Source organism: Eublepharis macularius, chromosome 7 (genome assembly GCF_028583425.1).
Source record: "Eublepharis macularius isolate TG4126 chromosome 7, MPM_Emac_v1.0, whole genome shotgun sequence".
NCBI lineage: Eukaryota > Metazoa > Chordata > Lepidosauria > Squamata > Eublepharidae > Eublepharis > Eublepharis macularius.
Window position 1 is genome coordinate 86,945,141 of NC_072796.1, and position 13,383 is coordinate 86,958,523.

Genomic DNA, 13,383 nt, shown 5'->3' on the forward strand with positions numbered 1-13,383 from the left:
GATCTTACTGTCTTTTATCTTCCTCAATACATCATCTGTAGTAGATGAGAACATGTCTGAGCCTTCAAAGGAAAGGTCTTCTTCTCTTATCCTATGGTGAGGGGTAGTGCTGTGGTTCTAAGCCATGCTATAGCAGAGGCTATAACTCTGGAAGAGCAATCACCAACATGCCCAGCTGTGCTGATTTGTTGTTTCAAAAACCTTAGGGCTTCTCCCTATGTCTTAGCTAGCTTTTGTTTGTCATCAGGGATTAGATTTAAGTATGGCTCTATCTTTTCCCATAAGAACAATTGGTAGTGGACCATAATAGCCTCATAATTCCCAATCCGAAAGGTTACTGCTACAAAGGCATACTTTTTTACCTGGTATGTTGAGCTTACTCCCTTCTTTATTAATCGAGTCTATTGGACCATACTTTTCTGTACACCTTTCTCTTGGAGGGACTCTGTAACAATGGAATTAGTTGATGGATTAATAGAAAGGAAACCTGACCCTTCTTGCTTGGTTTTATACATGTTATCCAGCTTTTTAGACAATGCTGGAGCCGAACCTGGTTTGGTCCGAGCATCTTTTGTCACAACAAGCATTTCCGGTATGATTGGAAACACTACAGGAAACACTGCCTCTGAGTGCAGCACCTTGAAGAACGGATCCGAGCAGGTTGGAGCAGAGCAGTTCACTTCAGTTTCCAAGGACCATCTGAACCAACTGTTGTATAGTCGAAGGTCTTCATCAGTAGAGTCCTCAGGAAGGAATTCTAGTGGGGATGGTTCCGATGCAACTGACATCGGAGTCATCATCCAACTGGGTGGAAGGGTTCAACACCAGTTCCAGTGGTGCATTATTTTCTGGAAGTGTATTGGGAACCAATAAAGATTTTGATTTTCGCTTTCGTTCCAAGTGGACAGGATATATGGATCTTCCTCGTGGAAGAAATAATGAGGAAATGGGTACATTCCCAGTGAACCTTCATACTCATAAGTATAATAATGATGGTAGTATGAACTATACAGTGAGTAATAGAACCGCTGGTGACTTCAGTAGTAAGCCAGTTCCAGTTGATGGTTATTGTCAGATGGACCGAAGAATCTCTACGGATCTTGGACGGACATATAAAAGATAGTGGTGGTGAGGAAACAGCTGTGGACAGTTCAATGAATTAAAGAATTTCCCCTTCAGAAAGAGATGGAACCATAGTGGGATGATGTCTCGGTGTCAGGGAAGGTGCTCTCAGAACCTTGGATGGACTCAGAGGATCTGAGATGGCTGAGTTAGACGATGATTTCTTCTCCTTGTGGCTGTTCAAAGTTGAAGGCTTGTCCACATGTTTGGGCTTAGGGTCTGCCTTCTTAGAAGGCAGTTCTGACTGGCATCTAAGTGGAAGTAACACTGATGCATCAGGGACCGACTGGTCCTTAACAGTGGAACCAGGAACTGAAGAGGCAGGCGGAACCAAGGAGGCCTGTCCTGGATGCTGCGGTTCTTTATCTGCGGCAGTGTGATCAGAGTCAATGCAGCCCTTCAGGCCCAACTCCCAAAGAGCTGCTTTCAGCCGCAACACCCTTTCATGGCGAGCTTTGGGCATAAATTGTTTGTGGACTGCACACCACAAGGGGTTGTATCCTTCTCTTAGACAGAAGAAGCATTTGTCATGCCCATCCAACTGGGCCAACTTCATCCCACAACGGGAACACTTCTTGAAGAGGACCTTCAGTGCTATGGAACCGAAGGTCCTGACTCGCACTCAACATGATGAATCCAAGAAGGAGAGAAAGAAGACGTACTTCTTCAGTGGTGGCAAAAGAAGAACTGAGGGAGGGAGCCACTCACCCTGCCTTTTATAGCTGCACCTGTGGAAAAAGTGCGTGAAAAGGCTAGACGAGCATCTCATGCCTCAATGAGCATTAGAACATCCATGGCTGGCCTGTGAATGTGCAGATCCCACTGGGGACTGCACAGAAGACACAACGATGAACACTGTATGCTGTAACAACTGCTACTTAACATTAGCCACACAGTGAAAGAGGAGTAAATACTAATGAGAAGAGCCTTCTTAGATAAGGTTAGAAATTTTTATTTACATGTAAAGCTTTTGACTCTTCAAAAAGGTGAGGGTATGGCTAAGATTGACTTGGTATAGCAGGAAGTTCTATTCCATGAAAGACTCAGCTTTTATTGCTTTTGTTAAATATAATAGTTCTGCATTGTATTATATTAATACTGAGCCTCCTCCAGCATGTGTGTATTTAAGTTTAGGAAGAGTATACGGACTTAAAGATTCTGATACAGATGCTTTTTTCTTTTCCATTTGTAGTTAACTTTCTCTTTGACTACTGTGTAAACAATTTGACTTGATGTGCTTTCTTATTTATATTCTGCCTGACTAACTGTGAATGCAATTACTTTGTTTTTCTTTGGAAAAGAAATTTGAAAAAAAAGAGTCTCCAGCCTCCTCTCACATTGACGGTGCTGATCAACTGAAAACTTACCATATGCACTGTGAAAAGATCTTGACGATTCAACATTGGCAGGAAGTAAGACCATGCAGTGTTCTTGCCTCGTTTTGCATAGTCAAAGAAAATACTAACACGTTGGTGATTTTCCTGTAAGAAGTATAAGACAAAGAAGTTTGTAGTTGTTGTTACTATACTATGTAGGACTGCCAAATACAGCAAAGGGCTTCACAACGATAAAGAAAATTGAGGAAAGCTGTATAAATAGAGGAATGCTTTCTGGATCTCATCAGTGAAGACAATATTCTTCTGTGCAATGGACTATGCTGCCAATTCATAGATAAACATGCTATTGAGTTACATTGATAGAAGAACTCAAATTAAATCAGAGATATGATTTGCCTGTTCTCCTCAGCATGGATTACTCCACTTCTGGAGTATTATGTCGCATCCTCACAGTTCAAGAAAAAGCGAGGAAAAAACCAAGTGGAGGGGGGAAAAGATCTGAGGTTTGGAGAAAATTACATATGATAAAAGACTAGAGGGGTTTGATTAACTTACTGGAAATTATACCAGGCAAGACTCGATAAAGGTTAATCCATATCAAGCTGTCTTATGAAAGATAATGCTTGGCTCCCCTTGTCAGTGATATGCAGCACCAAAACAATGGGTAGAACCTCCAGCTGATGAGAGGCATGAATGACTGGGCAAATGGCATGGAGCATTAGAATACATGCGTGGGACGTACAGGTATATTCAACCATGCCCATCCCATGACAGCACATGATACTTGCTGGGAAAGGTTACCACCTCCAATGCCCTAGTTGCAAGACTCCCAGAGGTATCTAACTGGATGCTAGCAAAACAGGATGATGGATTAAATGGACCTTGGTGTGATTCAGAAAGCTGTTTCCCACGTCCTAATTCATGGTAGGATTCCTGCTCTGGGCAAGAGACCCAAGAACTCAAATGAACCAAAATTTGCGTTGGTATTCTTGTCTAGAACAAACCCAAGATATTATGTAGTTATTTTGGTCTTAAGATTGGCCTTTAAGTGCTCTTATATCATCCCAGATTCTCCTGTTAATCACCATGATTTACGTCAAGAATTTAACAAGCACAATCCTAAGCATGTATACTCAGAAGTAGATGGTACTGAGTTCCATGGACCTCAGTAAGTTTGCTTAGGACTGCAGCCAATGTTATTTATGTGAAGAAACATGACAATACATGTACCATGTAGCTTACATCATAAACCGGGCTGCTAAATTCTGGACCAGGAAAAGTTTCTGAATAGTCTTTAAAGGCTGCCCCATATAAAGTATATTACAGTCATCAAAACTAAAGACGACAATAAGCATGGTACGATGGAAGGCAGGTCAAGGCAGTTGCTCTCATAAACTTGTACAACACTTTTAGAATTGGATTCCTGAGACAAATGGATACTTAGAAGATTATGGCTTAATTATTTGCATTCGACTATGATTACGTACTAGTGACCAAGCCCGTTAATTAAAAAAAAAAACGGGCTCTACAAACAGCTCCTGTGCTCCGCAGGGGGACGATTTTGGCCCATTTGGGGTTGAAATCAGGCCACTGTGGAGCACAGGATCACTGCCAGGGTGGCATGATGGACCCTGGACTGCTCCTGAGCTCCACAGTGGACTGATTTCGGCCCCAAACATGCCAAAATCAGGCCATTGTGGAGCATAGAAGCACTCCAGGGCCTGATGAGCCACCCCAGCCTGCTCAGGGCCACCACCATACCGGGCCTTCCCGCTGGAAGGGCTGCGCTGGCCTAGTGGGCCTCACTGCTGCCTCAGCAGCTGCATCAGCGCAAACCTCTGGAGTCCCTGAGTAGGCTGCCGCAGCAATGGAGAAGGCCAGCGCAGTGGTGCAGCCCTCCCTGCTGCCACACCGGGCCTTCGCAGGCCTCCGGAAGCCCCGAGGCAGCGGGAAGGCAAACCATGTTGCTGCCGACTCAATTCTTATCCCTGCAGAGTGCGCCTGTATGGGGATAAACAGTGAGTCAGCAGCAACATGGTTTGCCTTTTATGTCTTAGGACTATATTAAGACTATTATACTACTTTATATTACACATACTTAAGTTTAGTCTGTTCAGCAGGTTGTGACTTAAACATGTGAATAAATACACATCACTTTAAAAAAAATGAAAAAGGTTAACTAATTCATCTATTAACTATTCAAGCCACTCTCATTTGCAGCTGCCAGTTTAAACTTATTTCACCGAGCATACTGCTAGTACATTCTACAGATATTTTTGTACACAGTCCAATAGTAAAACGCAGATCTGCATACAACATACTGTGGAAGTAGAAACAAGCAGCTGTTGTCCAAAAAAGTTTATTCCACTGCTGCTATGCATCATTCAGAAACTTCAGAAGAGAAGGGAAAGAAGTTCCACACGAATCCCATTAAAATCAAATAAGGCTGCTTGCCAGGTAGCATCAAGCCTTTTAAAACAATATTAAGCAGAGAGCAAGTGAAAAGCCACCTACGTCAAAGTAAGACACCCACATATCAAGAGTTAAATGTTAAAAAGGTTAATTAACTTACCTGCAGCATATCATCAACCATAGTTAAGATGTACTGAACTGTCTGTTCCTTGGAAATATGAGTCATCAGGTTTATGAATGTTTTAGCACACTAGAAAAAACATTTCAAGAAATTAAAGTATTAGCAACTGTTTTCCTTCTCATTTTACCATATAATTTCAAAAATGCAGGTGGCATGGAAAACTCTTTTAAAAACCTCAGCTTGTTTGACTGCACTATGTATTTATTTACTGTGACTTATACCCCACTTTTCTATTGTAATACACCTGAGTAAGCTTACAAGCAAAATTATATAAACACTTCAAAGCATTAAAAATGTATAATCTCTAAAATAAAAACACACAATCTAAAGCAACAAGAAAACAGCAACAATATGCATTTCAAAACAGTAGCAGTAGGAAACCCCAGTAGTTCAAAATTCATTCCAGGAATTAGAATTTATGCAGAAAGGGTAACTCTAGCCATACTTCAGAGTTTTTCATGGTCCGGTGATAGCAGTGGAACACTGTCTCCCCCAGACCCCTGCTAGCTTCACATCCTGTTGTGAGTAGGTTTCTCAGCATGGAGCCATCATCTAAACTCAGGCCCTGGGAAGCTCATACAGAAAGATGTGATTCTTCAGTTATTGTGGACCCGTGTCATTCAAGTAATTACCTCAGTACAAGTATCGAATATATTGGGCATTTCCAAACAAGTGACTACTGCAGGCTCCATTAATTTGATTAGTTTTCCCAGTGGAATGTACACAGAGTAGTAATAATGGTTGCACAATTTATACATCAGTAGGAGGCGGGGGGGAGAGAAACAAAGAACATACTGTGTTGAATTCATGCCCTGCAGCCAAAAGATAACAGGTTTTACAGGACCAGATTCTGACTGGTGGAACAATGTGGACATTTTGTGAATGACACCATTTATATCTATTTTGATTTATAAAGGGGAAGCAGCTAGGAGACAATTCCCAAGGCAGCAAAACTAAACATGCTGAATTCCCAGGTTGCTTCTTAAATAAACTAATGTGAGAAATAAAGTCAGGGTCATTCCTAGCTCAACCTACAGTAAGTGTATTTAACATATAAGTGAGCTAGCATGGCTGTTTCTCCTCTGCTTTTCACAAGACTGGTTTCTAACAATGGACAGCGTAGTAGGAAGAGACAAGACAGCACATATTTGTGCAACAGGTAAGTGGAAGGAGTTTGTGGAAGTAGATTTTTTCTACCTTCCCACTACAGCCCCTCCCCTCCTTGAGGGTTGAGCAAAATTACCCTCTTTACTTTGGCCCAAACAGAGCAAGTCTCAAAGACAAGCTTGCTTCATTCCTGCAATGGGGTGACAGACATACATGCATGATTGTTTTATTAACTATGATTATTTTTACAGGGTAGCTAAGAGTTTTGGGGAAATCACAGTTGACATTTGAACATACTGTGTTCAGAATATCTTTTTGTCATGTCTTGCCTCTCTTTCAATCACCTTGAAAATTTGTTCACAGAAAGCAGTCTTGCATAGTATGCACAGTGGCAGCAGTTAGCAAGGCAGTTGGGAACTGTTGATTATGCATGCTAGTTTGTTATATCTCAGATCATTACGGGTGTCTCTTTTAAAATCAGCTCAGTTAGGCTGCACAGGCTGTTCTTACTACCTGCACATCTTGCAGGAGTTGTCCTGCTCTCCCTTCTCCCTTGCTTCCTAACCCTTTCATTTCCTTTCTTGTTTGTTTTATATATCCTGAAGATACATACCTCCATGGCTAAAAAGTTTTGGTCAATTTCATTTCATGGTTGTTGGGGGTTTTCCGGGCTGTATTGCCGTGGTCTTGGCATTGTAGTTCCTGACGTTTCGCCAGCAGTCAGGAACTACAATGCCAAGACCACGGCAATACAGCCCGGAAAACCCCCAACAACCATCGTTCTCCGGCCGTGAAAGCCTTCGACAATACAATTTCATTTCAGCTTCCTCAGACAGGAGCTGCACAGCTTCAAACTAATATTCTAGCTATGCAATCCTGTTCAGTGATTCCAGTCTAAACCATTGAAATCGCTTAGGCTGGAGTAAGTCTGCATAAGATAGCACTTTAAGAATTCTGACCCAGTGAATCAAAGATGAAACTGAAGGAGGCTTTCTTAGCCACACTTGGTCAGTGTCAAGAACCAGGCTTGCTTCTTGGCCAAACATATGCTAAGGTAAGCCTGCCTGGCTAGGCCCAAACGAGAATCCTGTGTAACTTGGTAAAACTCAGTGAACAGCAGTTCCGACCAGAGAGGTACACCTGGACATGTCTGCAGAACACAGGTGCATGTGAGATCATGCAAGCACTAAGGCTGAGCAGCCACAGTTTTCTCTCCTGCATTCCATCTCACTATCAGAGCCCAAGCTGGGAATAACTGCCCTGATATGTAATGTGACTCAGCTGCAGAGGGCCACATTAAGTAGTCTCGTAAGGTCCTGATAGATTCCTAGAGTCTGCCCATGTCTCTGGCAAATATGGGATAAAAATGAAGTTTTCAGTATGATTCTTTGTTTATGGACCAACAGACAGGTTGTTGGCCTTTGGCCACTGTGTTCTGTTTGGATCTTTGTTGGTAACTGTGGCTTACCCTTTGCAAGGCAACATCTTGTTTAGTGGGAACAGGATCCTGTCAGGTATGTTAGGTTTTTAGTTTAAGTAATCTATTGTTTCATTTAGCTGGTCTTGCACATTTTCTCTATATGTAATCTTCTAAACAACTCTTAATAAACATTTTTTTCTTTAATACTCTGTGCTGTTACTGGGTCTTGGGCTTCAATCTGATTCCACTACCTTGGCCCATTGGTCTGGGTACAGGTAACTGTTTTGCTGGTACTCAGCAGGCAAGTAGTTTACCTTGCAGGGCTGATTTCCAGGTAAGAACCCAGTACAGTTGAGTTGCCTTGGTCTCTGAGCTAAGGGTTAGCTAGAGGAAATGAGTGGCAGAGATCTTCCTTGGGGTGTAAAGATTTCTTGACCCCCAGAGCATGTTTGTTTTGATAACCACCATTTGGAACCTGGCCCAGGGGACATGGCATTGATAGTAAGACAGCTGTACGGGACAGAGCAAACCTCGTATCTGTCAGTCACTCTCTCACTGATGTAAATGGCTCATGTACTTAAAGAACTTGGTTCACTGCAGGTGTGAAGGGCAGGTGGCAATGGCAGACAGAGCAGGAAAGCAGTATCAGAATGTACGCATGCAATCAACTTTTATGCACCATCGCTAACTGCTCAGACACAAATGAAGAGTATTCAGCTCCGAAGAGCATTCAACTCAATATTCAACTTTGCTAATTGCAACTTGCAGACAATTTGTGAATCAAACCCTGTGGATAATGAAGCATTATCTTTACCCTGCTTTCATGCAAAAAATTGATGTCCAAAGCAGCTTATATAAGTTTAATACCAATGTTAATTAAAATATAATGAAACAGGTGCTTCAGAAAGGAGTCCCAGTGAGGCACAGGGAAGAGGTGCCCACCTGCTGTCTCTTCTCCCTCTGGCCTTGCTGATGGCAGTGGGGAGCTGGAAAAAAGGAGCTCTGAGCTGGAGCTCTACCCAAGTATGATGGAAGTGCACCTTGTTGCCTCTACTATATAAGCAGTCATTTCCAACAACCTAGTACAAAGCTAGAGTTAATTACATTTTTTGTATTTTTAAATAAATCATAATTATACAGATATTGGTGTTTACGCCAGTAGCCAACAATGCCTCTATGCCATGGTTCACTTGGCAGCTATGACCTGGCTCTGTGGTTAAACACTTCAATTCCAATGGGGCATATATCCTGTTCCCTGGATTTTACCCCTATTTCATGAAGAAGCACACACAAAAGTCTCTCTAAATGACTCTAACACATCACAAGACAGCTGCGACATATCATTAGAAGGACACATTTTTTTTGCAATCAGGATGCCAAAGACAAAACTTTAAAAATGCTGGACTTCTATAACAGGAATCTCCTTGCAAGGAATGTCAAATTACCTGGTGGCCTTCAGTTTGTAACAACTCTTGTTTCTCTTCTGGGCTTCTTTTCTTTTCAAACTTTTGAATAAACTCACAGTCATCGGCTGAAATCATCTGCCCCCTGGAAAAAAAATAAGCAGCTAAGAGAACTGCATTAAGTTTAAACAGTTAAGTTTAAACAACCAAGTACAGGCAAATTCAAAAGGAAGCAGAAAGCACAGCAGGAACATCTCTGTCTACCTGGACAGGCAACCCGTATGTGTAGACTCAGGGTAGACAGAAAAAAAGATTTTATTCAGATACAGATATCAGGAATTCCATAAATACTGAATATTCCTGATATTTTCTCAATTCAGATCTGGTTTATTTGGGAATTCCAACTGTATAGGGCCATTATTCCCTGTGGGGAAACTAGGAGGGGGCATTTTTCAAGTAAACTCCACAAAAATTGCAGGGAACCCAGACCTTCCTGTTCAGTAAAGATCCTTCAAATTTCAGGAAGAGAGGGAAAACTCACTCTGACCCTCCCCTGGGGTAAAAATGCCCAGAAATATTCCAGAAAGAAGAAAAAAGAGCTTGCAGAAGAAGCCAGTCAGCTTTAAAGCTGCTGGAGTACTGTTTCCAGATTGATGCTTATCTGGCATTAAATTATTTGATATTCCTGAATATACTGAGGATTATGGTTGTTGGGGGTTTTCCGGGCTGTATTGCCGTGGTCTTGGCATTGTAGTTCCTGACGTTTCGCCAGCAGCTGTGGCTGGCATCTTCAGAGGCGTAGCACCAAAAGACAGAGATCTCTCAGTTTTTTGACACTGAGAGATCTCTGTCTTTTGGTGCTACGCCTCTGAAGATGCCAGCCACAGCTGCTGGCGAAACGTCAGGAACTACAATGCCAAGACCACGGCAATACAGCCCGGAAAACCCCCAACAACCATCGTTCTCCGGCCGTGAAAGCCTTCGACAATACATCATACTGAGGATTCTCTAATGTTATTCGGTATACCTGCATAATGTTATTAAGGCATTATTTGGGTATATATTTAGTATACAAATACTGAATCGCACACCCCTAGAACAGCAGTAATTTGTTTACCACTCTGAGTGGGGCACTAATCTGTCTAGAAGAGCGTTATACAAGTGCAGTTATTCTTATAATTCTTATTCATAACAATTAAAATTTAAATAATTAAACAAGTTTTACACTTAACAAGAATTAAGCTTCCTCAAATCATAAGATCTGCTGATTAAGAACTTCCTCCTGAAGTATGGCAGGGTTTGGGGTTTTGTTTTTTAATTTGTAAACATTTGTTTTGATGTTAGTTAATGGATTTATTTCACTGCCTGGGTCTACTTCACCTGGGTGAATCAGATTTCCGCTTGTTTTCAAATTTCTGCAATCTATATCATAATGTATTGTTTACTGAATGTCCCTGTTGTTGACTGTATGAATTGCACTATGCAATCTGCCTTTCATGCCAAACAACCACTAAGCTGCACTAGAGGAAATACAATGAAATCAAATAAGATGTTCACATGGGCTCTCAAATATTTCAAGAGAGATACCTAAAAGCCTACCAAGATGAGCCAAGTCAAGCAAACCATACTACAGCAACCAAAAAACTGTAAGTGCTAGCCAACAGGGACCACCATCCTGAGCTATGTTCATTTGTCCAAGAAAGGAAAATGCTTTGCATATTTTCTTTGTAGACATAGGTCAGTTTGGATTTGTGGGTGCAGCTTATGGAACAGGGAGATGCTGTGCAGCAAATTCTGGACAGGGATCACAGCTTGGACTGGGAGAAGTACGGGACACCGCATGGCTGGGCCAAACAACATGCAGCTGGGAACACCTGATGCCAACCTTTGCTGCTGAATACCATAGCCATCCATATATTATATTCATTTGCTGACTTGGGTAAAAAGTCAAGCATCACTCCATGGTGCCAATCTGGATCAATGCCTGTAGTGCTTTCCAAATGTCCAGATCATTAGGTTGGAGCTGCTGTAGAGGGAACATTGCTCAGAGAAAATTCAGTGAAGACTCCAGACCTTTGGTTTTAGCCCATGATAGCAAAGCAATAGGGCAGCCAGACATTTCCCATGAAGAGAGCAGCCTCTACAGGTCAGAAGGCATGCACCTATCTGTAGAGAGCAAAGTCATGTTGGTTGACATGGGCAGAGAAGTTGCTGAGAAGCACCTAGCTGCACAGGAAGATTACAAATCCCCTGGGCCAAATGAGGTGTGCTGGAAAACACTTAAAGAACTTTCAGAAGAGCTTGCAGACTCTTAATCATCTTCCAGGCTTCTTGGAGGACAGGTGATGTGCCAGAAGACTGGAGAAGGGTAAATGTTATCCTGATTTAAAAGAAAGGGAAGAAGAACAATCCAGGGAGCTACAGGCCAGTCAGACCAACCTCTGTACCAGGGAAGATACTGGTGGAGATATTAAAGACATCAATCTGCAAGCATCTGCAGAGAACATGGTGATATGGGGAAGTCAGCATGGATTTATCCCCAGCAGGTCCTGCCAGACCAACCTCATCTCCTTCTATGACTGAGTGACAGGCTTACTAGATTGCAGGAATGCTGTTGATGTAGTTTATATGGAATTCAGTAAGGCTTTTGGCAAGGTTCCTCATGCTGTTTGGACAGGTAAACTGGAAGATTGTAGACTAGACTCTAGGGTGGTTAGATGGACAGAGAACTGGTTGGATAACAGCACCCAAAGAGTAATTGCCAACAGCATCTCGACTGATTGGAGGGAGGTGTCCAGTGGAGTGTCACAGGATTTATGGATTAATAAATCATTTAAAACATTTGAAGACAAGATGGCTCCCATGTTGTGAGAAACGGGTTACTAAAAAAACGGTTTCAAGACAGAAAAAGATTAAATCTGCCAATTTCACCACTGAAATCACTGATAGATGCCTATTATGATATCATTACAAGACATAAAATTGACTATGTTAATTATGAATATATGATAGACAAACAAGGAAAAATAAAAACATGGGAATAAATTCAAGCCCAAGGGAAAATATTCCATGGTTGATGTATTATCAAATAATGACTAAACTTAAAGAACAACTATCCAAAGAAGGAGGGCAATTAAGAAATAAAACAGTGTTTGAAAACTAATCTGTAGAGAGCCAAAGTGCCTGTTAGGAAAAATATATACAATTTTATTGTAATATGATGCAGAATTGCAACAGATCAAAAATTACATGATTAAATGGATGCAAAACTTTAGCAAAAATATTTCAATGAGTCAATGGAAAAAATTAAGGACTAAAGGATTCGGTTTCGTTTTCCCAGCCATGTCGGACGCTCCTCTCTGCAGGTCCGGGAGGAACCGTCTGAGCAGCCTGACCAGGCAGTTGACCCGCGAGGGTTAACTCCCAGGACTCCCAGTGAGGGAGGCAGGGTCCGGGGCACCGCGGGAAGAACCCCCTGGAAGCAATGCAGGGGGTAAATTGCCCGTTTGCTCCAACGGAGGCCGGCAGACTTGCGCAGCACTCCGTGTGCTGCCGGGCCATGGAGAACGGCAATAAGCAGATTTAAGGTGAAAACCTGTAAGTAAGCGAATCCCTTCTGATTTTCAAGCGTATGCGAAGGATTGGTGGGAGTTGAAGCTAAAAAGGTGCGGATTTCTTCCCCTGCACCGAGTTTTGGAACTTAGTTGGTGCCCCCCCCCCCAAGATGGCAACGAGAAAGCAGAGCCCAGCAATGAGTAAATCGGTGATGGTGATGTTACAGGGGAAGGGGGAAATTTTGAAGAGATGGTGAGACGAGCAGTTTTTGATGCTGTGCAGCCCTTTGTTGCGAAACTGAATGAAATGGGGCAAAAGGTTGATTCAGTGGAGAGCGAAGTGAAAGCCATTAAAGAAATAGCGACTGGAGCAGAGCAGTCTGCACACGAGAACGCAGTACTCATGAAAGCAACAAGTAAGGAAGAGAAGCTTTTGGAGAATCAAATAATAGGATTACAAGTGGACCATGCCCCAACGGTACTGCGTCTTCAAAATGTAAAAGAAAAGCAAAGTGAAAATTTAAAAGATTTGGTGTCTGGACTTTTGGCGCCATTCGCAAAGGCAACTAAAGAAGAGCTAAAAAGCGTTATTTTGGAAGTCCGGCGGACATCTTCAAAGTATGTAATGAAGCGTCAGCTGCCTCGCAAGATTATAATTGACTTTTCATCTAAGAAGATTCGGGACACCATCTTATATAATTCGTACAATGTGGACTTGGATTATTTGGGCAATAAGGTTAAAATATTGAAGGATGTTCCATTTTTGGTTCGTAAAAGAAGATTCAAGTATAAAGGACTTGCGGCTTTCTTGAGGAAATGTGATGTAAAATATAAATGGCTGTTTCCA

At 42.1% G+C, this 13,383-nt stretch overlaps 1 protein-coding gene across 1 annotated transcript in view; it reads right to left on the bottom strand.

Annotated features, from left to right (window-relative positions):
- Positions 1 to 13,383, bottom strand: part of ATP6V1H (ATPase H+ transporting V1 subunit H) — a 51,726-nt gene that overhangs the window by 28,449 nt on the left and 9,894 nt on the right. Inside the window, exons 3-5 of the mRNA XM_054985686.1 lie at positions 9,025 to 9,127; positions 5,032 to 5,121; positions 2,490 to 2,603 (exon numbers count right to left, since the gene is read on the bottom strand). Coding sequence (XP_054841661.1) covers positions 2,490 to 2,603; positions 5,032 to 5,121; positions 9,025 to 9,127 — 307 coding nt within the window. The remainder of the gene's footprint in view (positions 1 to 2,489; positions 2,604 to 5,031; positions 5,122 to 9,024; positions 9,128 to 13,383) is intronic.